The sequence below is a fragment of the Rattus norvegicus genome, chromosome 11 (assembly GCF_021556685.1).
Source record: "Rattus norvegicus strain SHRSP/BbbUtx chromosome 11, alternate assembly SHRSP_T2T, whole genome shotgun sequence".
Lineage (NCBI taxonomy): Eukaryota > Metazoa > Chordata > Mammalia > Rodentia > Muridae > Rattus > Rattus norvegicus.
In genome coordinates this window covers 97658020-97684155 of record NC_141544.1, presented here as the reverse complement: position 1 = coordinate 97684155, position 26136 = coordinate 97658020, and the positions used below count along the sequence as shown (strand labels likewise).

The 26136-nt window shown below is 42.0% G+C and overlaps 1 protein-coding gene across 3 annotated transcripts in view; it reads left to right on the top strand.

Annotated features, from left to right (window-relative positions):
• The first annotated feature begins 1105 nt into the window (after window positions 1-1105).
• Window positions 1106-26136, top strand: part of Mapk1 (mitogen activated protein kinase 1) — a 65236-nt gene continuing 40205 nt past the window's right edge. For 2 of the 3 annotated variants that reach the window (XM_087575251.1, XM_087575252.1), the window contains exon 1: window positions 1109-1432. In XM_087575251.1, the coding sequence (XP_087431377.1) occupies window positions 1320-1432 (113 nt within the window). In that variant the 5' untranslated portion in view covers window positions 1109-1319. 3 annotated transcript variants of the gene reach the window in all.

Genomic DNA, 26136 nt, shown 5'->3' with positions numbered 1-26136 from the left:
CTCCAGCGTCCCCACCCACAGCTCTTTATATTTTCCCTTGGCTTTTTATTTCTTCACAACACTTAAGTGCAAATATTGTATTTTGCCTGTCTTTTCACTCTGGAAACATGGCTGGCTCCAATGCTATAGGTATTAAGCAAATTTTCTTGAAGAAACCTCTAATTAGGGGATTCAATGTCTTGTGTTTTGGTTTCTACTTATTTATGTCTCACACTGTTAGGTGTGCGTCACCAGTAAGAAGGTAGATATACGTAGTTAGTATAAGAAAAGTTATATTTTATTATGCTGAAGGTCATCATGCAAGGTTTACACTCTAAACTCCTTACAGTCCTAAGCCTGTCTTCCCAAGGCTGTTCACCTGTGTGACCTATCTTAGCTTCAGGTCAGGTCTAATCTCTAACAGAAGTCTCTGATTTGAGGGTCAGGATTCTGAGGGAGATTCTCTAGCCACAGAACAGATCAAGGTGCATCTCTCCAGATACGTAGAGCAAAGCATTGCTTTTGGTCTCTGCTTATATTTTGTCCAGTAGGCATCATGGGATTCTAGGACTATGTCATCTCCATGTCACTGGGCTCTGGGTATCAGGAGCAGCCTTAGGTACTGTAGGGTTCCTGACTAATCTGTTTTTATATGTCCAAAAGGCATCTTTTTTATTTATTATTCTCATTACAGGGTGAAAATATTTTTCTGGGTCTGGGTCATCTTTTTGGTTTCTGTCCCACTCTGACGGTCTAAGTGCATAAGAGTGCAGAATGTGGGCCACGTATTCCTAGAGGCCTGTCTGTCTCAGGGGTCCCGTGGCTGGTGTGCAGTGAGTCCTCTGGTCTCAAGTCCCTGGTCCCGCGCGAGTTCGTTCTGGACCAGGTACAGTGGTGGGACTCTGTGGGGTCATTATGCCTAAGTTCCAATCTAGCTTTCTAGAGCTACCCAGCCCTTAGCTTTCTGAACGCACGTGACGTCCCTCCCCCGCAGCCGCAGTGCTCCTGGCTTACTTCGCTGCTTCCGCCGGCCCGCGAGACTCCGCCCTCTCTGAGGGGAGAAGCCAATCATCACGCACGCCCTTGACTCCGCCCTAGCGCCCCTCGACGCGAGTCCTTCCCTCCTCCCACTCGCTGCCCGCCCGCCCGTCAGGCAGGAAGGCAGGCAGTGGTTCTACCGGCGGTTAGTTCTCTCTTCTGTGTTGTCCTCCCTCCTCGTTCCCGATCGCCGCCAGCGGCTGCTACACGGGCGGCGGCGCGGTTCCTGTGGGAAGCGCAGCACAAGTCGAGCGGTAGCCGCGAAGCGTCGAGCCCAACGCGGCGGAGGCTGTGCAGCCAACATGGCGGCGGCGGCGGCGGCGGGCCCGGAGATGGTCCGCGGGCAGGTGTTCGACGTGGGGCCGCGCTACACTAATCTCTCGTACATCGGAGAAGGCGCCTACGGCATGGTTTGGTAAGTGTCTGCGCTGGTTTGCAGGCCCGGCCTCACGCGGTCATCCTGTGCCCCCTGCCTATGGCTGATCTGGACGCAGCTGCGGCCTTTCCCGCGCCTTGGCCTCGCGGTCCGCGGCGCCCCCGGACCCGTGGCTTCTCCTTGGCCCGCACTCCTGGGGCCCTGGGGCGGGGTCCCGGGGGCCCTTTCGAGGTTTAAGTGTTGCTCTGCTGCTTCCTGAGCTGACCCTTCGTTTGCTGTTGGAAGGGCATCTCAGACCGAGGCCAGGACTCGAAGACTCCCGGGCTTGGTCTCGAGCGCGTACTTTCGAGGCTTCTCCCTTGGGTCGGGAACGGAAGTGCACCATGTCCCCTAGTTCATAGCGTTATAGCCGCCGCCTTTTGACATTAGATTAAAACTAGGAATTCCATTAGATGCATGTCCGTGGTGGTGGCGGCGGCAATGGTTTTGCAAGACGGAATAATGGGCTTGTGTGCTGAGCACCAAAATATTTTTATTCTCTCTGTGTACGTGAACAGCATTCACAAAATATCTTCAGTAGAGCTAATGATGCGTTCTACCTCAGGCTTTCTAAAAAACAATGACACAGCGTTGGTTGTGGATATACTGAAATCTTGAAGTTTCAAAATGGATTTAAATATCATACCGATTGTGTTTCAGGAAGGATAAACCAGCATCACTCTTAGAATTATTAAGATGTATTTGGAGTTAGGCCTAACTCCAAATTTGACTTTAAATTACCCCGTCGTTACCCTCAAAAGTACATGTGAATGTATCCATAGGTATTAGCCCTATTTACTGTGGTCGTTTCCCTAACGTTTTAGTGTTCACTATATATACACAACCACTTACAGTACTTTCTGCTTGTGGAATGAAGTGTATTGTTTTAATTAAAGCAAGTTCATTTATCGAAGGTTTCTGAGGTAGTTAATTTTACTTGGATAGCCATCTTGAAGAAAGAGAAGACACCCTTTTTCAGATAAGGTATTGAAAGGAAGTCTTTTTCCCAAGGGTGAAGAACTAGAATCATGCTTTCTATATATAGAAAGATCCTGGTTTAAATGCTTTAGCTCCTCAGCTATGATTGCACACGCCTTTCCTTGATTTATTAATAATTTCAGAACTTCAGCATATTTTCCTGATGAACAAGTCTATTTCAGAAATGCATTCAAATTTGAATGGTCATAATTTTAGAAATGCCAAGAAAGATGTGTTTTCACCAAGTGTGTTAACTAGGTAGAATAATTAACTTTCCTTTTTAAAGGACCGGAGAATAGTTATATTCTTATGAGCAAAATGTTTCATAGTATACAATTATGAAGGTAAAAGTGAACTGGACCTGCGAGTCAAAGGGGAAATTAAATTTAGGTCACGGTTACAAGAAAGTCTTTGTAAAGGAATGGGGAAAAATTACTTTCCACATCACATCTGTCTTGCATGTATTACTGCCCTTGCACTTGCTGGTAAGTATGCCAGTAACTCTTATTATTGACACTCAAATGATTACCCACCATAGTCTCATTTATTTAAAAAAAAAAAAAAAGAATAAAAAAGCTTACTTTAAATAAGAGACAAAAAAATTTAGGACCACCTTAATAAGATGGATTGTTTAGATCCTGTTGCTATTGACCTTTGAAGTTTCCGCTTGCTGTGCAGAATTCTTTTTAAAATTCACATTTTAGGGGTGGAGAGATGACTCAGCAGTTAAGAGCACTGGCTGCTCTGGGTTCGATTCCAATGACAGCCTAGTCTGTAATTATAGTTCCAGAAGATGAGATGTTCTCTTAAGTCATGCATTTAAGCAAGACATTCATATGCATAAAATAAATAAAACTAATTAATTTTTTAAGACAAGGTTTCTCTGTGTAATCACCCTGGCTATCCTGGAACTCAATTTGTAGATGAGGCTGGCACCTACAAATTTTAATTTTAAGAAAAATACAAATATAATTGAAATTTAAATCCAAGCATCAGCCTCTTATCTCCAGATAATGTATCTTAGTATTTATTTAATATTCTTAATTGTGTGTCATTATCATCTGATTATTGCTGAGTTTATGGCAGCTTCTCAGCTTAAGTATCCACTTGAATAGTGATCTTTAAAAGCTGGAAAGACGGGGTTGGGGATTTAGCTCAGTGGCCCTGGGTTCGGTCCCCAGCTCCGAAAAAAAGAAAAAAAAAAAAAAAAGCTGGAAAGACGGCATAGTGGTTGAGTACCTGCTGCTTTTGCAGGACCTAAGCTCAGATCCCTGCATCTGTGTTACGTGACACTACCACCCACCACCTACTGCACCCCTCCTTCCAAGGGCATCTACACACATGTGGTCCAACGAAGACTCACTAGGGTACACACCCTGGAAACTGATTTAAGAATAACTCTTTAAAAAAATTACTTGGGGGTTGGGGATTTAGCTCAGTGGTAGAGCGCTTGCCTAGGAAGCACAAGGCCCTGGGTTCGGTCCCCAGCTCCGAAAAAAGACCAAAAAAAAAAAAAAATTACTTAAGGGATTTTCAGCCGTTCTTAGCAGGATTTCCGTAAAGCAGGTCGTGGAGAATTGTGCCTATTTGTTCAAGCTCCCTTCATAATCATTATGTAGAAGACAAAAAGATAAAATGTGGGTGTGGGAGGTGTAGCAGTTAAGAGCTACAACCAGAATTCAGTTCCTAACAGCTTGTAACTTCAAGTAGTCTTGATGTCTCTGACCTCTTATGGGTTCTTCTGTGTGCACACATATGTATGTATATGAATGCACATAATTAAAAATAAAATGTTTTTAGAAGAAGACTGGGTTTTGAGTTGGGCATTTAAGAGTGGGTGTGATTTTGATAGGCAGATAATAGGAACAAGTAACAGCTTGAGCTGATGAGTCTAACCTTAGAAAAGTATTTAGGTAAAACACCGTAGAGGACTCCATAAGAAAAGGCGGTGGGAAAGAAAGCAGTGATGTTTTTGAGAGTTGTAGGCAAATTTAATTTTGGTGGTGATACAGCAATTAGGCCATTGTTGCCATCTCAAGGTACAGTAATTAAGTGTCATTGGAGAGGAGGACTCTTGAGCAGACAGAATCAGTCATAAGAGGTCTTGTGGAAAGTCATAAGAGATTTAATGAAGACAAGGTAGTTATAAGGTGGGGAGCCAAGAAAGATGGGTTTAGGTTTAAAGATTGCTGAGCTAAAATGAGAAGTGTAGGACTGGTGCCATAATCCAAGAGAGGGGGTCCTGAAGGCAAAGCAGGTTTACCATGGAGAAACAGAGATGGCTGTGTCAGTTTGTGAAGTGTAACAGGCTGGAGAGGTTGCTCAGCATTAATAGCATTTGTTCTTGCAGATGGCTTGGGTTCAAATGGTAGCTTGCAACTGCCCTTAACCCTGGTTCCAGGGGATCTGACCTCTTCTTCTGGCTCCACAGACACATGATATACAAACATAAGCAGACAAAACATACAGAAAAAAAGAAACCTTTCTATACCATGAGTAATAGTGAAAATCTTGAGTGGAGGAGTGCAAATTATTATTTGAGGCACTGGTTTCTTAAAATTGTAAACATGCATGTTCAGCATCTTTTCGGTATAAAAATTAGGAGATTTTCAGAAGGGTTCATGATCCCCAGTATAGGTAAGAACCACTGACAAAACAGGAGGAATAAAAGCATCACTGGCAAAGAAGAGAAACCTGAGAATTGCTGGACTGTATAGGAGAATGGCAAACCTGAGAATTGCTGGACTGTATAGGAGAATGGCAAACATCAGAAGAAACGGAAGTTGTGTGCTAGGTTGTCTGCTAAGATAACACTTTTAAAGACGGTCTTTTAAAAAAAAAACCAATGTATTTCACTGTGTGTGTCTTGTTTGTCCTGTCTGTCTGTCAGTCTTTCCTTGAAGGCCACAAGCATTTGTGAGTCCTAATGCTGAGCTGGAGTTCTGTGCAAGAACAGCAAGCACCCTCAAATCCTGAGCTATTGCTCCAGCCCTGAGTGAATTTAACTTTGAAATACTGTGTTTATGTGACAGAGAGATTGGGAGAGTCTTAATTGAAGGTCAGACTAATGGAAGCAGTGAGAGGAGCTCTGAGAAGTAAAGGGGTGTAGAGTATCTGCCTGTAGGTATCAACGAAAGGCAAGTTATGGAGAGGCCAGGAACTGTGGTAAGAGGGACCAGGAAACCAAGACTTGATATTGTCACAGGAACCCAGGGACCTGGTAGTCATGGGGAGCAAAAGCATGCAGCTGAAGACAAGCTATTAATTACGTTGTTCACTCTCAAATATAAAGGTTGTTCTTGTTAGAATTCTATTATGCTCCTTTTTATGATAGTGCAGTATTCCATTCTGTTAAGACTTTGTGATTAAAGCATTCACTTCTATGTCACTTATCTTGAACTTTGTTTTGATGTATGTATGTTTAAGTGTGCATCATCTAACCCTAAAGCAGCTGCAAAACTGATGAGCCTTTCTTCTTCCCTGTGAGGCGGTTGAGAGCGTTTAGGTAGCTTGCTCTAGGACACAGCTAGATGTATGAGTCAGTGGGACATGACAGAGGTCAGGAGTATAACTGTGGAAAAGGGCTTGGGCCTGGTGGTATGTGAGAGAACCTATCCTGTCTGGTCCCTAAGTGACAGTCAGAAGATTTTAGAGTTGGGGTGGGAGCACTGCGAGTATAGCTCAATGTGGTGCTTGTTTGCTTAGCACTCTGTGGAACTCTTCTCCATTATTGAAAACAACCAGGGAGGGAGGGTGGAGGTGAGAAAATGACTTTTCTTGCATCTCCTTTTAGCCTTCCTTAAAATGCTTCATATAAAGTTGTTTGCTCAGAAAGAGCCTGTCAAGCAGAGTTCACTTGGTTCCTGCATGGTGGTTACTTTGTCTGAATAGGATATACTTGAGCAATAGCACACACTGCCAGTGCTGGACAGGAGGAATGCTGGGTAATGGAAGGCTGGCTTTATAAGGCCTTGTGGGTATTTAAGCTCATTATTAAAGTATGAGTAGTTTACCTTTAAAAATGCTTTCTAGGCAGAGAGAAATAATACATGCCAAGGCATGGGAGCATGAAAACAACACACGTGGTCAGGAAAACCACAGATGGGATGACTAGAGTAAAGGACGCCTTTGGGAGTAGAGGGGCTGTGTGGTTGTGACAGCTGGGGTTGAACTTGGTACAGAAGACTAGGGAATCAAGGGATGGCCCACTTTTCTGCAGTTCTTTATAAAATTTGTAGGTTTGCCTGCTCTGTCTATTCTTGCTTTTATTTCTGTTTTGTGTTTGTTTTGAGAAAGGGTCTAGTAGCTCAAGCTGGCCATTTACTCGCTGTGTAACTCAGGATGATTTTGGACTCTTGGTCTCTGGCACAAATGCTGGGATAATAGGGTATGCTGCTAAACCCAGCTTAGAACTCAGAAACTCAGATGTAGTTGCTAAACTAACAACTCAGAGGTTGTATTTAGAGCCTAAAAAATGTGAGAAGACCCGCTCACATAAAAATCAGAAATGTGGTGTTTCTGAACAGTCTAGATTATATTTTTTTTATATTTATAGTCCCTAAGGTACTTTTGGTAGTTAACTGTAACTGTTCCCTTGTTTTATGAATTTACTTGGATTATTTTTAGCTCTCAGGTATTATGAAAGTTCTTGTGAAAAGCATCCAAGTTTCCCAGGTGACCATATATACTTATTAATTTAAAGGAGTTGAAGCTGAGCATGGTAATCTGTTCCTTTAATCAAGCACTGGGAAGCAGAGGCAGCTAGGTCTCTGAGTTCAAGACCTAGCCTTGTCTACATAGACCTTGTCTCAAAAAACAAAACAAAACAATTGAGGGGAAAAAAGAGACAATAAAAACAATATAAGAGCAAACAAAAATGCAAAACAGTTGACATCTGGGAATGGCTCAGTGGGTAAAAGGGTAAAAGTTTTTTGCAAACTCAGTGATGTGAATTGGGACCTTTGGAATCCATGTAAAAGTCGTGTAAAAACATGATAGCATGTGTTTGTAATTATAGCACTCCTGAACATGGGGGGGGGGGCAAAAGATTACCTTGGAAGCTCATGAGCTATTTAGCCTGGAGTATCCAGCAAATGACAGACTAAAGACCCTGCTTGAAATAAGATGGAGGGCCAGGACCAGCCCGTGAGGTTCTCCACGTGTACGTCCTCACACAGATACACAAATAAGCATTTGAAAAGGTTTCTTTGCCTGAACGCTGCTTGGTGCTGTGCAGCCTTAGAATGGGCTCTGTACCTTTGCTTCACTCCTTTTCACTTGGGGAACTGCACTAGTAAAGGCCGACTACTTGCCTTTGAAATGGCCCACTCTGTGTGAGGAGAGAGATGCCTGCCAGGAAGGCTCTGAGTTGAGGCTTTATGGAATGTGAGCCGAACCACTGGAGGAGAAAGTTACAAACAACAAAGTGAGAGGTTCCTTGTTGACAAAAAAAACTGAAAGGATTGTATTCTGTCTGGGTCTTTCAAACTGTCACCTTTCCAAGGGTCCTGAGCCTTCACCCACGGGAAACCTTGTATATGAAACCTTATGGGAGACGTTCTTCCCTTTTGAAGCATCACCACTTTCATCTTTCCTTCTCTCCCACCTTTTTATTTTCCTTTCATTCATCTATTAATATTCACATGTGATTATTAGGACCAGCAGTATAAGGCAAGGGTTCCATTGCTTTAAATGTATCAAAAAGTGCACAGGCTAGATTATTCTCCAAGGTCCCTATGGTGGTTTGAATAAAAATGTCCTCTGTAGGCTCATGTATTTGAATACTTGGTTTCCAGTTGGTGACATTGTTTGGAAAGATTTAAAAGGTATGACCTTGTTGGAAGAAATGTGTCTCTAGAGGTGGACTTCGAGAATTTAAAGCCTGATGCCATTCCCTCTGTTTCTTGCTTGTGTTTTAAGATGTGAAGTCTCAGCTTGCTGTTACTGCCATCATGCCTGCAGCTGTTCTGTCACTGCCATCTTGGATTTTTACCCTCTGGAACATAAGCCAAAGTGATCTCTTCCTTAGGTTCCCTACCTTGGTGTGGTCTTTTCTCACAGCAGAGAAGTCTTAAGACAGACTCTGAAGTCAGGAACCTGTGGCTAGTTGTAACTAAAAAGTGGACCAAAAGTGTTGCAGGATATGTGACAGCCAGCTGATAGACTGAAGTTGTAAATTTGCCTTGTTCACGCAGTTTCACTTTCACTTTTGTGCTCTTCTTCCCCCCCACCCCCACCCCCATCCCCCAGGGAGCTGGGATCTGGGGACCGAACCCAGGGCCTTGCACTTGCTAGGCAAGCACTCTACTACCACTGGGCCAAATCCCCAACCCCTCGTGCTCTTTTCTTTTTTAAATTTTTAAATAATGAAATTGCAAAATAGGTTAGGAGCAGGTATCCTTGAAGTGATATCCTTTCAGTTTTTGTTTACTTTTTTAATGGCCTTAACTATATGTAGACCTGGCTAGCCTCAAACTTGTTAGGATTAGGGGATTAAGTCCCACTTCTGCCTACTGAATAATACTGGAATTACAGGCATGATTGAATATACCTAGCAAGAGACGTGTGCATGCATGCTTGTATGCACACATATGTGGAAGGTCAGGAGTTAATGTTAGGAGTCTTCCTTCCTCTGTTGTATTCCTCCTTTGCAGCAGGCTGGGCAGTAACTAGAGTGCCACCTGTCTGCCTTTTTCTTCCTTCCTTTTTTTTTTTTTTTTTTTTTTTTAAATAGACATGCTGTCACTGAACTTGAGATCATTCCTTTAGACCAGTGAGCTCTAGGAATTCTCTTGTGTCCATCTTCCAAGTGCTAAGGTACAGGTATCCACAGTGACATCTGACTTCCTCTGTGGCTCTGAGGATCTGAATCCAGGTCCTTCTGCTTGCTTTTTCAGCCAGCATTCTGCCTGCTGAGGCACGTCCCCAGCGTCCTCGAGATACGGTCTTGACCATACTTTCTAAGGTCGATGTTGCTGCTGCCTGGCTGCAGTGTCATTCTAGCACTTTATCTGGTTTATAGATAGAGTTGCTTCAGTGCAGTAAGAACAGCATAGATTTTGTCCAGTGACATGCGGCTGTGGGGAATTATCTAACATTCATATTTTGTGAGGTGTGTAAGAGTATCAGGGGAGTGTTGAGAATGAGTACCTGCTGTGCCTGTCACTTTTTATGACTGTGACAAAATTCCTAACAAGCAATGTGGGTAGTGAGGTGGCTCAGCAGGCATCCCTGAGAACCAACTCCTGCAGATTGTCCTCTGAACTCCACATATATTTGCCATGTATATGCCCAGTCTACAAAAAAAAATTAACATCAGGGTTTTTTGTTTTGTTTTGTTTTGTTTTGTTTTTTTAAAGAAAGCTGCAGAATAGTTTCACACTGAAGAAGTCTACAACATGATGGTCATATCTAGTACTAGATTGGTAAGACTAGATTGGAATCTAAACAACTTGTTGGTAATGATTCAAATGGTAAGTTTGGAGGTTGCATATTATGTTGGTAAGAAAGGCACATTAAATTATACATTATTTTGAAGAACTGTATTTAGTTTGGTTTTTTTTTTTTTTCTCTTAAAAGTTGGTTAGTTACTCTGAGAAAGGTGTTTGTATAAATTATTTGCTGAAACTTGAGAGGAGTCTTGCGGACAGCTAGCTAACTGGAGGAACTTTGGCCTGGAAGTCAGCAGATCCAAATCTTAAGTCCCATGCTTCAGCAGATATGAAAATATTTGCTTGCTTTGGGAGTTGTTTTCAGTCTAGCAATGCTAAAACCTCTCCTAGGGCTGGAGAGATGGCTCAGTGGTTAAGAGCACTGACTGTTCTTCCAGAGACTTTGAGTTCAGTTCCCAGCCACCACATGGTGGCTCACAACCATCTGTAATGGGAATCTGATGCTCCCTTTAGGTGTGTCTGAAGACAGCGACAGTGTACCCACATACATGAGATAAATAAATAAATCTTAAAAAAAAAAAGAACTATCCTAAAATTTATATTTTTCCCCATGAAATCATCTTTGTTTCTATTCTATTGTTTGAATCAGATAATTTTAAAAAGAAACTCATACAAGTTGAGACATTTCCCACAAGTTAGTTTTTCCTTTAAGGCCAAAATACATGATGGTAGGGCATTCATTATATATGGCACATGCCTGGTCTCTATTTCGGCAGTTGGGAGGTGGAGGACAGAGACCAGCATGGTGTGCAGAGCAAGTCCCTACCTCAGCAGGACAGAAGAAAAATTGATACTTAGCACACCACTGTCAAAACAGCTAACTGCTATATTAAAACTGTTTTGGGAACAATTAAGGTTTTAGCTCAGTGTAATAGAGCATTTTTGCCCAGTATATATGAGGCCCCTGATTTGATCACCTACATCAGTGGTTCTCAACCTTCCTAATGCTGCAGCCCTTTCATACAGTTCCTCATGTGATCCTAACCATAAAGTTATTTTTGTTGCTTCTTTCTAAGTGTAGTTTTGTTACTGTAATGAGTTATAAATATTTGCCTGTGATTACATTTTGCTAGTATTTTCGGGGTTTTTATTCTTTTTAGCCACACATATGCATGCAGATGTCTCTAAAGGCCAAAGGTGTTGGATCCCTTAGAGCTGGAGTTAAAACAGTGTGAGCTGCCTGATGTGGGTGTAGAAACCCAGGCCTCTAGACGATGAGAAAGTGCTTGGAACTGCAAGCCACCTTTCCGGGCCCCCTTTGTTTGTTTGAGTCAGGTTTTCACTTTATAGACCAAACTGGCTTCAAAGTCACATTCACTTGCCTCCACCTCCACTACTAGGAATAAATCCATGTGCCACCTCGCCCATCTCCCATTCCCTTTTGATAGTATTTTCAAGTAATCTTTTGGGACAATCTGAATCATGTACCATTCATTCATTCATTCATTCATTCATTGACAAATCTTTTCAAAGAATATTAAAAATCTTTAATACAAAGAGATCTGGAAAGAAAATAAATTTGGTTCTCTATTACTTGTGCTTTGTCTTTTCATTGCTTAGGTTTTATTCTTTTTCCTTTTCTTTTTGGTTTTTAGAGATAGTGTTTCTCTGTAGCAGTGGCGGTTCTGGAATTCACTCTGTAGAACAAACCTGCCTCTGCCTCCCGAATACTGGACTTAAAGGTGTGTGCGCCACCACTGCCTGGCAACTTTTTATCGTACCTTAACTGTGCTAACCTACCTAGACCCCTGGAAGAACAGTGGTGGTAGAGGGCATTCCTTACTCGCTCTTCTGTTAAAGGAAACTCATTGTTGAAAGATGACTGGGTTTTGGAAGATCACAGACAGTTAACTCAAGACATGATGGGCCTTTATTTAGAGGGGAAAACAATCCTGTAGAGGATTCTTGAGAACTAGAGCTGCCTGGCTATCTCCTTTCAAGCTGTGGTAGCTATAGGGCAGGGGAAGAGATGGAGGAGGAAGGTTGGAAAGTTTTGTGGGGAGGGCACTGAGATCAGCAGTTGCTAGGAGTAACAAAAAATGGTGAGAGGTGAGTAAAAGAATGTTATGGGGTGTGTGAGAGACATGGTCTCACTGTGTAGCTCTGGGTATCCTGGAACTCACTTGTATAGACCAGCCTGGCCTCTGCCTCTAAGTGTGCCACTAGGGCCTGCCTTGATAAAAACGTTGTCAGGATTTGCAGCGGGCTATTCGGTGGATCCAGGAGAACAAGTCTGAAATGCTGGTTCCTTGGTTTCAGGAAACTGATCATTTAGCCAAACTGGGAAAACTTTTCAAAATGGTGTGTTATGACTAACATTTTTCAAAAGATTTTCACATTTTAAAAGATTCCAAATGAGCTTGCTGGGGGTTGACCCAGGCACACCTTTCTAATTCTAGCATCTGGGAGGCATGGGCAAGTGGATCTTTTCATTCAAGGGCAGCCTGATCTACAGAGCAAGTTCTATAGGATGTTTCTACACAGAGAAACCCTGGGTAAGGGTCGGGTCGGGGTCTGGATGATTGCATTTTCCCTTTTTTTTTGTGATTGCACCTATAGAAGTGCCTGCTGGTTATGATACATTTTGTGATTGCACCTATAGAAGTGCCTGTTGGTTATGATACATTTACAGCACTGCTTTAGGTTTGCTAGTACATAGGCGAGAGAGAGGTGACGGGAGCATTGACAGTTACTGGGGGGGTCCCCTCTTTGAGTGTCAGAGTTAGACCATTTTTACATAGAGTGGGACATGTACTGTACCTTTTCCTGCTCTTCTGTTAATAAAGTTAGAATGGATTGATTCCTCACAGGCTTGGGTAGGACCTGCTTATAAAGCAGTTTGTACTTGGGTAGCTTTTGTTTTCTGAGTAATTTGATTTGGTGTGAAAATACTTCTAGTCAGTATTGTTTCTAGATGGTTTTGAATGCTTTCATATTGTTTCTTTTGTAAGGTTTTCTTTATGCTTGTTTTTTATTTTATGAACAGTGGAATAGGGTATTAGATCCCCCTGGAACTGGAGTAGAGCTGCCATGTGGGTGCTGGGAATTGAGCCCAGGTCCTGGAAGAGCAGCCAGTGCTCTTAACTGCTGAGCCATCTCTTTTGTTTTGTTTTGTTGTTTTTTTTAATGTGTGTGTGTTTTGCCTGCACATATATATGCGTGTGCCATGTGCTTCCCTGATAGATAACCTCCGAGGTCAGAAGGTGGCATCAGATTTCAAACTGGAGATGATGGTTGTGAGGTACCATGTGGGTGCTGGTAACCAAACCTGAGTCCTGTAAGAACAATACATGCTTTTAACCATTTGATTCTGTATTTATTGAAGCTATTTTAATTTGATTTTGAAATACTTACTCAAATGTATCTAAACGTTGTTTAAAGAGTGAATTAAATATATGTATCGTCATTGTGCAGATTATAAAATAGTTAATACTTTAGGGGGCTGGAGAGATGGTTCAGCCTGAGTTTTTGTCCTGGCCTCCACATGGGTATACATGTCCAATTCTCTTCTGGAGTTGGCTACTGTCTTCAAGTTTTTGTAACTTAACATTTTCCTTTTAGTCTTTGCTCTTATTTCTTACTTTTATAGAAGCATGATATACACATATGAAATTCCTGTCTGGAGGCCTGATAGGTACTCAGCAAGTAAAGTGCTTGCCTTGCAAGCCTGATGTCCTGGGTATGTCATCCTGAACTTCAACTTGTGTTTCTGGGTTTAGGAAAAGAGACCTAACAAATGACTGTGCAACTCAGTCACCCAGTCTTACTTCAGACTTACTTCTCTTTCCTAAAATTAAACCACACAGCACAACATTTTCCCAATAATCTTCATCTGTGTTGACGTCTACATCTGTGAAGTCTTTTACAGCTAATCTAGACTACTCTTCCATAGCACCCAGAGCAGCTCTCTGAATGTTTCTTCTCTGTAATCTGGCAGACTGTACAGATTGTATCCTGCAGCCCACAGCTTGTAAACACTCTGGTCTGAGTCTGTGTGATGGCTCCATAGCCACACAAAGTGGAGATTTGCCTCCTGAGAGCCTGTGTCTTAGTTTAGTTAGGTTTTCACTGTTGCAAAGAGACACCATGACCAAGGCAACTCCTTTTTAAATTTAATTTTACACTGTAGCTGTCTTTCAGACACACCAGAAGAGGACATCAGATCCTTGTGGTTGCTGGAAACTGAACTCGGGACCTCTGAGTTCTTAACCGCTCTTTACTGCTGAGCCATCTCTCCAACCCCTCAAGGCAACTCTAATAAAAGAAACATTTAACTGGGGCTGGCTTACAGTTTCAGAGGTCTAGTCCATTATCATCCTGGCAAGAAGCACAGCACCAGACAGACAGACATGGTATTTGAAGAGCTGAGAATTCTGCATCTTGATCAGCAGATAACTGAAGGAGCCTGTGTATCACACTGAGTGGAGCTTGAACAACTGAGACCTCAAAGCCCATCCCCACAGTGACATAATTTCTACAAGACCACACTTTATAATAGTATTGTTCCTGATGAGCCAAGCATCCAAACTGGAGGCCATTCCTATTCAGACTACCACAGCCTACTTGCTAGAAGAGACAGTGGTACAGTTATCTTTTTGAGCAGGGAATGGCTAACCCATAGGGCAAGTAGAGGAGTCTCTGTCTCTCATTATTGTTGTTTTTTGTTTGTTGTATGGCCTCCGAATCACAGAGATCCGCCTCCCAAGTGCTGGGATTAAAGGCATGTGCTACCACTGCCTGGCATTCTTTTCCATACTCTGATATTTTGAGACAGGGTTTCTCTTTGTAATAGTCCTGTTTGTCCTAGATTTAGTTTGTGGACCGGGCTTCCTCCCAAAGGCACCACCTCCTGACCTTTCCCTTACTCTTTATGGGATCTTTTTTATTCTAGTTACAGATTTCAGTTCTCAGTTGGAATTGATCATTTTGTCTGTAAAGCATATCAGTCACAAAAGATCACCTGTAATGAGTCATCTATAATCTATAGATCAGTTTCTACTTCTTCCTTGCTTTCTTAGTTTCTGTCTCTTTGGTTGGTTGATAATTAAGCAAATGCTAGAAACTGTGTATGAAATTTGTAGAGGCTTTGGACGACATTCTCTTCCTCCAGAGGTTTACTTAAGCTTCTGACAGGCAGATAAAGTGATACATCACCTTTTTCCAGTCGGAGCTTGAACTGATTTGAAACTTGGTTGTAGTTTTTAAGTGGCTGTGTCTACTTTTGATTTTTGGCATCACACCTAAGAGTAGAACTACCTGAGTCAGAGGTATTAAAGTTCTTACACTCAGATGCTCTGCAATGACTACTTTTGTCACCTTAGCACTGTGAGAGAAAAAGAAATCATCTCTTTCTCTCTTTTTAAATTAGCTCTCTGTGTTTAGGGGTTAGAGAATAATCCTTGGACATCAGTACTTTATATCCAGAGGTCAGGGAGCAAGCTCAGGTTGCTAGGCTTTTGTGCATCAAGTGTTTTTACTCACTGAGCTGTCTGACCTACCAAGATCACTCTTGCTTTAAAAAAGTATGAGTGAGTGAAAGAGAGAGAATATGAATATGAATTTTCCCCTTTGCCAGGTGGACATTAAACAGGTAAAGGATGTGAGAGTTTCTATGGAGAGTGCCAGGCTTGGTCTCCTTCACTGCTGATGCCTCAAACCCCTCCTAGGGAAGATGAATGTTGCTCTGTTAGACAGTTGGAGAAATTGAAGTGGAAACAGGGGAAGTATCTATCAGCATTGTATACAGGCTTCAGAATCAGCATTTGTGATGGTTCATTTCTTTATTGTTTTTGCTTGCTTTTTTGATAATTCTCATTGTAATCACCCTGACTGAATTGAGAAGCACCTAGAAAATGAATGAAGACCTAGGTGCTTTTGTGTTGATTTTATGTTCCAATTAGGTGCACTACCATGCAATGGGCTGGGGTCATGGATATAGTAAAGGGGGGAAAAGGAATCTGCAAAAGGGTTACACTGCACCCACACCCCCATGATTGCTTGCTCCACCCACCATGCTGTCCTGCCTCTTATCAGTCACAGGGTCATAGAGCAAAACTGCTCTAGATTGGAATAGATAATGTAAATCTCTCTGCTGTCTCTTTTGGGTATTTGTCATTGTAATTAAAAAACATAACAGCATTTGAGCTATAATTAAGACTAAAGTGAAGTAGCTGTCATTTAAGCAGTTGATCACTGAGAGATAAAACATCTATAAAAGCTATTTGTACCAAATGGTAAATGGTGAGATCTCTAAATTTTTCATTGGGTACATTGACAGTTTTAGAAGAAAGGATATTTATGGGACTGGGAGCCAGACCTCTGGTTTCCATTGAACCTCCACAGTTTGGTGCACATCTCTATGTTACAAGATTATTGGTCGGGAGAACAGAGGAGCTCTTTCCCCATCAGGTTCTGGAGGAGCAGATACATTACTGCTGTGGACACAGAACACAGCTCTCACCTCATAGGAAATAGCAGTTTATTCTTGGGTTAAATAAAAATGCCCAGGAACACAGATTTATGTTACTTCAAATAGCATGTTGCAATATGGAAATATTTCGTGGGGTGTATGTGTGTGTGATTTTTCAAGACAGGGTTTCTCTGAATAGGTGACAGTACCTTGATGTGTCCTGATCTTTTTGTTCACTTCCTTGCAACCTTCTTCAAGCAGGAAGTACATCTTACTTATTGTTTTCTAACACTACTTTTAAAATCTCAGCTCTGTTCTTAAACTCTGGGTGACTTAGAGACTTTTTGAGACAGGATCTTACACAGTAGCCCAACCCAAAATGACCTGGACCTTGTTATGATCTCCTCCCAATGATGAGATTACAAGAATTATTAGAAACTGTTGTAAAAAGACACTTAAGAGTCACTGTCTTGTTTCTACTCTTTTGAAAGAGGGTCTGACTTTGCAGCCATAGTTGGTCTTAAACTCAAAACTGTCCTTCAGCCTCTCAAGTGTTGGGATTACAGTTGACAATATTATGTCTGGCAGGGCTAGAGAGATGGCTCAGAGGTTAAATAAATAACACTGACTGCTCTTCTAGACGACCTGGATTCAGTTCTCACATGGCAGCTCAGAACCATCTATAATTCCCATTTCTAGAGGACCTGATGCTCTCCTCTGGCACATGGTGTACAGATGCATATGTAGGCCAAACACCTACCTATACACGTGAAATAATAAATATATTCTTAAAGTATGATGCCTGAGCATTTTAATGATTTTATAAAGTGCATTGTTCAATAATTTGAATATACTTACATTGTATAATCAATCTCCAGAATTCTCATCTTTCTCAAAGTTAATACCCATTAAACAGCTACTCTCCATTCCTTTCTCTTAGTCCCCTGAAGTTACCATTCTGCTTTATATGAATTTGACTTTTTGTGACTGGCTTATTTCATTTTTCATTGTCTTAATGTCCTCAAGATTTATCCATGCTGTAGCCTGTGTCAGAATTCCCTTTAAATGCAACTGAAGATAGTCATTAAGCAAATTAAGCCGTACGTACCCAGACAGATTGGATTGGTTTGGTTGGGTTTGGGTTTGGTTCATTGTTTTTAATCATTTATGGTTCTTAGATTTGTTTGTTGCCATAAACTTGTGTGTATATGACATGAAAGTAGAAGCAGCAGAAGGCAGCGGGTACGGGCAGGGAATTTGCTTAATTAACATTGATAATGTACACGAGTGTGAAAATTACCGTGTGAATGGTTCGTTAGGTTTTTTTTTTCATTTGCCTTTTACATATGAGTGAGTGTTTTACCTGCATGTATGTCTGTGTACTGTGTAGTTGCATGCAGTATCCATGGAGGTGAGAAGAGGGTGTCAAATCCTCTGAGAGTGGAGCTGTTCATAGCACCATGTGGGTGCTGGGAGTCTTGTCTAGTCTTGAACTGCCCCACATCCTACCTTTGGTCATTGTGCACTTCTTAGACAGGGTCTCTCAGGAATGATCTGTACTGTTTGTTCCACCTGAGCTAGCTAGCTTCTTGTACCATGTCCCTTCTCAGGTGAAGTGTGTATGCTTTCTAATATGCACAGTCTTTCTCTCCATTTAGTCTTTTTGAGTGGGTATTTGTTTCTGGAATCCCTTTTCCTCTATCTGAGGCAAATTCTTTTTTTTCCCCCTACAACATTTCATGATAAAAGCATGATGCGCCCCCTCCCCCTTTTTTAAATAGAATCTTGTCTCCACATCTTTTCCTGAGGTGCCTCTGGTCTTTTCAAAGTCTTTGACCCTTTATGGGTAGTTTTGGTTGATTGGAAGGGTTGCCTGAGTTGCAATTTACTTTGAGGTTGTGGATGAATCTGAACTACTTCCACTGCCTAGAATACCAGCACAGACTTGAGCCACTGTTGTTTGACAGAAGAACTTCTGGGGAGATGAAAATTTCACATCTATTCATCCCACTTGGTGAACCCGTGAGTTTTATTGGGGTTACTTACAGGAGCAGAAATGACTCAAAGACAGCTGCATCATCATGTCCACCCCAGTACAGATGACAGTTGACAAAGCTGGAAGTCACAGTGTGCAGGCAGCTCAGTAAGTTAAAGTCTCCTTTCCAGGTGCCTCAGTTGGTCTGAACCTCTTCCAGGTGCTTGGCTGGTTTCTGCTTCTTCCAGGCAGGTGACCTGGTCTCAGGGTCTTCTTTGCCTTCCACATTCATTCCCTTACCCTCGTGGGACTCTCACCTTTTATGGCTTATTCTATGCAACAGGAGCAGGAGCCTAGTGAATCTGGTCAGTTTCAAGCACTTGCTAAAGTTCCCTTGAGCTGTTTACTTCCTGTTTAAGGAGCTTCTGGACAGCATGCAACATTACAATCTCAGAGGAAACTGCTACAAAGCAGCCACCAAACCAGACTTAAGTCTGTTTCATTGTTTGTTTGTGCTTGGTCTCACTATTGTTCCTTAGCTGGCCTTGAACTCATAGAGAACACTTGTTTCTACCTCCCAGAATGATGGGATTAAAGGTATGAGCCACCATACCCAGCTTCATTCTTAGTTGAGTACTTTTGTATTACCTTGAATTTTGTTGTGTTGCTAACTCTTTGCCTAAAGGTAAAGGCAGTTCACTTCAACCATTGTTGTCTCTCCTTTAGGTTCCTACTGTTTTACCTATCCTTACTCAGGCTAAAGTTTCTATTGCTCTGCAGAAATTGCTCTCTTATTATGGTTAAGCCAGTGTTTTAGTTGCTATTGAATTTATTTACTCACTGTCATACGGTTTATTTCTGTGAAGAAAACACCATTACCAAGACAATTCGTATAAAGGAAAGCATTTCAATGGGGCTGGCTTACAGGTTAGAGGGTTAGTCCATTTTTTTTGTCATGGAAGGAAGCATGGCAGCATGCAAGCAGACATAGTGCTGGAGAAGGGGCTGAGAGTTCTACATTTTGGTCCACAGGCAGGGGAAGGGATGCCACACTGGACCTAGCTTGAACTGAGACCTCAAAGCCCACCCCACAGTGATACACTTCTTCAAACAGGGCAATACCTCCTAGTAGTGCTACTCCTCTGGGCCTATGGGAGCCATTGTCGTTCAGACCACAACAGCCACTTACTGTGTAGGGTGGGAGGTGCATATGGAAATCAAGACAGACTTAAGGACTTTTTTCTCTTCTACCATGTAGGTTCCTTGGATTGAACTCAGGTTTTCAGGTTTGCTTTGGGCAGCAAGCACCTTTGTTCACTGAGTCATCTTAACTAGCTCCTTGTTGTTCTAACAGTGTACTGCTTATGCTATATGTTTGTATACTTTGACATAGCTATGAGTGACTCATCTACAACATATACTAACAACCTAACGATTGATTTTATTTGAAACAAATTAACTGTCCGTCCTTTGTTTGACTTTCGATTATCTTGCCATGTTTTGTTTGCTTTGGTTTTCCAACCTCAGTTGATAGACCACACTAGCCTCAGACTCAGAGATCCAATTTGCCTGCCTCCGCCTCCCAGTACCTATGATGAGCCAGCCAAGGAGACAACAGTGAGACCATGCTTGAACAGTCTGGGTTGGTGGCTACTATGCACCCCTGCCGTTTTGATACTTCTAATAAACCAGGTTTTTAAGTACAACAGCTTTCCTTGACATTGAAATGAGTAGAGGGGCGCCCCCCCCCCCAAACAAACATTTGTAGTTTGTGACCAGATTGTTCTCCATAAACAATGTTGCATTTATGGTGTGAGTAAGCTTTTTAACAGAATCTGAGGCTTTTTGCCCCATGTGTTTTTCTTTTATTTTAATAAAACCGATGTCTGGGGGCAGAGCTGGATTGGTAGAGTGCCTGCTTTACATGTACAAAGCACTGTGTGTCAAGACAGGATTAGAACGTCAAGGTCATCCTTGGCTGTGTAGACAGTTAAGGCCAGCAGAGGCTATATATAATAAGAGCCAGCCTGCCAGCCGCCACCACCTACTCCTCCTCGTCCTCCTCTCCCCCTCCCTTCTTTTAAGAATAGGGTAGTAGCAGGTAGAACCCAATGGATTGCCCTATTTGTAAAGTTAAATCTGTTACTAAGTTTTCCATTTTTATCTAGTATTTGAAACATATTCAAATATTTAGACATTTATCTATTAGAAATTGAGTGTTAATCTTTAGTTGTTATGAGAAGATACAAATTGGAAGCAGGCTTCATTTAGAATTATTATAGTTGGGTATGATTGCACAGCCTTTGACTGGGAGGCAGAAGCAGGCAGATCTCTGTGAGTTAAAGGCTGGTCTGGTCTACATAGTGTACTCTAGGCCAGTCAGCTAAGATTACATAGTGAGATTCTGATTCATGACAGACCAAAAAGAAAAAGGGAAAAAATGGGGGGAAAGAAATATTACAGAAGAGTGAGAGATGGAGACCAAATGAGAAATGTCAACAAATGAAGAAACATGAGAGAACTGCTCAGGGAGGGCTTCAAGGAGAGGAAAAAGCACCAAGCTTTCCCCATCCGGGGCTGTGTAGGCAGAGGCAGAAAGACCAAGGTAACCTGTACTGACAGAGGGCCATCAAGTTCTATGCTTATCTCCTTGACCTAACCAGGGAAGTGATCATGCTCTGATCTTGAGCTACCCATCTAGTCAGGAGTAATTGAAGCCCCTTGTTCATCTCTAACTCCTGCTTTGTTCATTGTTGACTTGAACTGAATGACACTAGGCAGCCCTGCACTTGCCTTGCTGAAGGTTAGTTAGCCTATGTTCTCACATTGATATAATCAGCTTATAACCGTACTACGGCAGAGAACTAACTCTCACAGCCACTAAAATGTAACTATAGTCTTTGTTAGTTTATGCCTCATCTACAGGATGGTTTGGGTGGAGGCTTGTTAAAGCCAACCAGTTTGGTCTGTTACTATTTCTGAGTTAGGGTTTTATTGTTGTGCAGAGACTCTGTGACTAAGGGAGCACTTATAAAGGCTAACATTTACTTGGGACAGTTTCTGAGATTTAGTCCATTATCATCGTGGTAGGAAGCATAGCAGAGTCCAGGCAGACATGGTGCTGGAGAAAGCTGAGAGTACTGTATCTTGATCTTAAGGCAGCAGAAGATACTGTATTACTGGGTGTGGCTTGAGCATATAATGAGACCTCATGGCCCTTGCCCCACAATGACACCCTTCTTTCTACAAGGCCACAGCTCCTAATAGTGCCACTCCAATGGTCCCTATGGGAGCCAATTACATTCAAACTACTACACTGTTAGTTTGGTTTGTATGTACTATTAGCTGCTGTGAGATGAGAATACATGAGGCAGTTGTGCTTTACGTGTGTTCCTTAGGGGCTTTCAGGGGAAGGAGAGCAGCTGGCCTGTGGTTACTGCCCAGAGCTCTGTTCCTTCTAGCTGTGTAGCTTGGATGTCTCAGAGCCAACTACACACACTTCTCTTTCTTCCTCAGTGCTTCAGTGCTGTTTTTAATTCTCAATCTTCCTTTTAACCCCTGCCTCTGTTCTCATTGCAGCATATGAGAACAACTTGAAGTTTTTACCTAGGGCTTTTCCCTCTTACAGAGTCAGCTGCCCCATACCTGCAATTAAAGGCATATCAGTTTTTCTTCTTCGCTAATGGGACTGCTTTTGTAAGAAAGGCCTATCTCTTCCATTTATTCGGCAATGTATCTGTTTTACAAACTGTAATCCAGTTCTATAACTTCTTTGTTCAAAAAAAAATTTTTTTTTTGAGTTAGCGTTTCTCTGTATAGCCCTGGCTGTCCTAGAATTAGCTCTGTTGACCAGGCTGGCCTCAAACTCTACCTCTGTCTCCCTTGTATAAACTCTTAAACTTCAGCATTTGCTCTATTAGGGCAGCCTAGGTTCTTTCCACAAGCCCCACCTTTTTTTGAGTTGTGTTTGTTGCTCCTGGGGTGCTGTTGCTTATAGATCTTCTCAGAAGACAGACATAGGAAAATTTATGCATACTAACCTACATACTGCATATGTTCATACTTCTGTTTATGTTAACTGACTCCTTGGCTGGGTGTCACTCACAAATTTAATCTTAGCAGTCAAAAGGCAGAGATAAGCAGATTTCTGTGAATTTGAGGCCAGCCAGGGCTATAGTAGTGAGCCCCTACCTCAAAAGCAGGAATTATAACTTCTCACTGATACCCCAAGTCTAGCTTTCTCCCCTATTTGTGACTCTCTCACCACTGTGGCTCTCATTATTTCCTGTTTTCCTTACTTGTTTGTCCCTACTATTCAAATACAAGTTTCAGGATCTGTGTCTAGTTCATTCAGTTCCTTGTCCCTTTAGCTTTAAAGTATCCAGCTAAAGTATTGGTTCAGAGAATTTCCCCTATTGCTCCTACTGTAGGTCTATAATTCATTTGTGTTACAATTAGCTTAGTTATATATATTCCATATGGGGTTCTTAGATAACAGTTAGTTCTATTATTTATGAAATTGTCTTAAAATACCTTTGATGGGTGGACTTACACAGTATTTGTCTTTATGAACTGGCCTTTTAGCTTAGCATAATGGTCTCAAATTTCATCCATATTATAATGTGCCACAGATTTGACACTTCCCCTTTAATTCTCAACCATTGCCTTCCCCCATCCTCCCTCTCCCCTCTGTCAGCCTCTCCAAATACTACCCCACTTCTGTTTCGTGATTACACACCTCTTCATCTCCCATTTTGTCGTCTTCCTCTCCTTTCGTAACCGCCTTCCACTTGCATGCCCATCCATATAGGCATGTCTGGATATATAAATGCCTAGTTTCATAGTACTCTTCAATTATTGCGTCTTTTAGTGGGGGAGGATATTTTGTCTGCATTCGTATCTGTGTAGTGTGCTGCATGGCTGATGCCCACAGAGGCCAGAAGAGGGGGTGGAACACCCTAAAATTATTATAAATAAAGCTATTTTATTTTGGAGGTTCAAGACGGGGTTTCTCTATGTAGTGCTGACCATCTAGAAATTCACAGTGTACAGCAAGCTGGCCTTGATCCTCAAGCCTCTGCCTCTACTGGGATTAAAGATGTGCACCATCTTCACCAGTTAAACTTCACTCCGTTTAATAGTCTTAGGATGCATTCCATATTAGTTATTAGAGCTCTTAATCATTCTTTGAGGTTGGGTTTGGTGGGTTATTTTTTGTTGTTGTTTGTTTTTTGAGACAAGGGTATCACTGTGGAGCCCAAGCTGGCCTCAGACTGCTGGGTAATCCTCCTATCTCTACCCCCCAAATGCTGAAATTAGGAACATACACCACACACCTGTCTTCCTCATTCATCTCCCAGCTGCAGGGTATGCCATACAGGGCATGCCCTCTGTCCAGTGAACACTTAGATATCGTATTAGTTAGGGTTCTCCAGAGAAACAACTGATAGAATGATAACCTACCTGTTACATGTGGGGGTTATTAGTTTATTACAATGTGTACAGGTTATAGTCCAACAAAGCCTGTCTCCCAATGAAAAGCCTAAGAATCCAGAAGTTGTTCTGTCCATGAGGCTGGGTGTCTGAGATGGTTCCATCATATACACAGGAACCCCAAGGAGGAAGGTTCTAATGCCAATGAAGGATAAGGGCAAGCAGGCAAAAAGAACAAACACATCTTCTATGTTCTTAATGGACTGCTAACAGGTGTGGCCCAGATTAAAGGTGACTCTTCCACCTCAAATGTTTCCATCAAGAAAAATCCCTCACAGGTGTACCCAGCCACTTGGGCTTTAGTTAATTCCAGATGTAGTCAGGTTGACGACCAACTCTTTTTTTTTTTTTTTCTTTTTTTCTTTTTTAAAAAGTGGAGTACTGATGAATTTGTCATCAGTACCATGCTGATCTTCTCTGTATTGTTCCAGCTTTATGTGCTACTGACGTGGGCAGAGATTTTCTTACTTTGTAACTTAGCAATATCATAACACATTGTAAGGCATGGACTAAAACTCAGATCTCTTGAGTTGAATGCTCTTTTCACAGACTAGTTCCTTTTTAGAATACCACATTGGAAAATGTAATAGTAATTGGGGTGGGGCTCAGTGTGGAGAGCACTGGCTGTCTCACAGAGGACCCAGTGACTCTAGTCCTAAGGGATCTAGTTTCTGCCTCTGACCTCCATGAATTCCTGCATGCTTGTTGTGCACATGAAAGTACATACTACACATAAAAGTAGTAAGTAAATTCTTCAAAGGCCTGGTGGTGTTTCTATCTTTTGACAGACTTACATTGCTGTCCTGGCCTCCCTGAAACTCAAAATAGACCAGGCTAGTCTCAAACACACACTTGCCTCTGCCTTCAGAGTGTAGGGATTAAAAGTGGGCATCATTGTGCCTGGTGCATAAATCTTTTAAAAAATATCTTTAAAACAAGAAGACATTGAAAAATGAATGCATCCATCTGTACTTACCAGCATTTGTGTGTGCTCTGGGCTCTCCATAGCACCTTCCTCTAGAGAAGCCACAGGTGGCATCAGTAAACTGCAGCAGTGCCTGTGAGGTACTAGGACATCCGCACCGGTCGGCCGAGCCAGGGTCACTTCAGGCCAGCCTTGACTCTTTTATTTTCTTATTCAATGGTTTGAACTTGATTTAAAAAGAAAGGAAAAGAAAAGGGCAAAACCCCAATTGCAGTGCCTTCCTGAACTATGAGAGAACCAAGTTAAAGTAAGGAACACTTTTTTAAAGTAGTCATTATTGTCTACCTGCTTATTTTTGGAACATTAATTTGGATCAGTCTAACTTGTTTAGTATCTCAAGACAAGTTAATTTTTATCTGTGCGATGAAGTACTGTAGTTTGGTGTTCAGATAATTAAAGTTCACCAAAATGGAAGGCTTAGAGAACAGCTTAATGGCTTCCTCTAAAAATAACCCATTCACAGTTGATAGGTAGCAGTTTAGTTGCTTAGTGTTGTGTACAGTATGTGGCACTTTTACATAACTGCTTTATTTAGACAAATATTTTGAGCCTCTGCTGTAAGATATGGTTGCAGGACGACAAGTAGCTGGGGAGGATAAGATGGAAAGCTAAATGTAATCAGAAATTCCATACCAAAACAGGAGGATTGTGGAGGGGTGGGCATTTGTTCTGAAGATATTGTCATTATTTGAAATTTGTTTGGAACATTTCCCTTGGAATTGCCTTTAGTATTAGCCACAGACTATGAGAAAACCAGCCCCTTAATTTTATCACAGCTCAGTGTAAAAAGGCACTTGTTCTTAACGGATGCATGTGTGTGCAAATATGGGTACTGTTCCTCAGAAGCCCCACTAACTTGTGGTCTTTAAAAGATGTGCTTTTGGCGAGTGTTGGGAGGTGTTTTTGTTTTTCTTAGACAAGGTTTCTCTGTGTAGATCACATTAACCTCAAACTCAGAAATCTGCCCGGCTCTATCCACCCTTCTATCAATCCATCCATTGTATGTGTCTGTATGAGTTAGCGCCATAGGTGTATGTATGGAGCACATGGAAGTCAAAGGTGGGCCTTTGGTCCCCTGTAAGCACCTGATGTGGATGCTCAGGTTCTGCGAAAGAACAGCAAGCTTTCCCAACTGTTGAGCCGTCTCTCCAGATTCTTTTTTTTTTTTTTTTTTGAAACAGGTTTTCTTCCTGAAACCTAGGGCTTACCTGTTAGGATAGACTGCCTGTCCTGCCATTTTCTGGAGTCTACTAGATCCATTTCATGGGATCTGAATGCCGATTCCCATGCTCCTACAACACACATTTTGCCAACTGAGCTATATTGTTCTCTAGTTTCCTCAGTCTTTTAAACATCCCCTTTGAAGTATAATTTTTATGTAGTAAGTAGCATCTTTGGGGACAGGGTATGGAA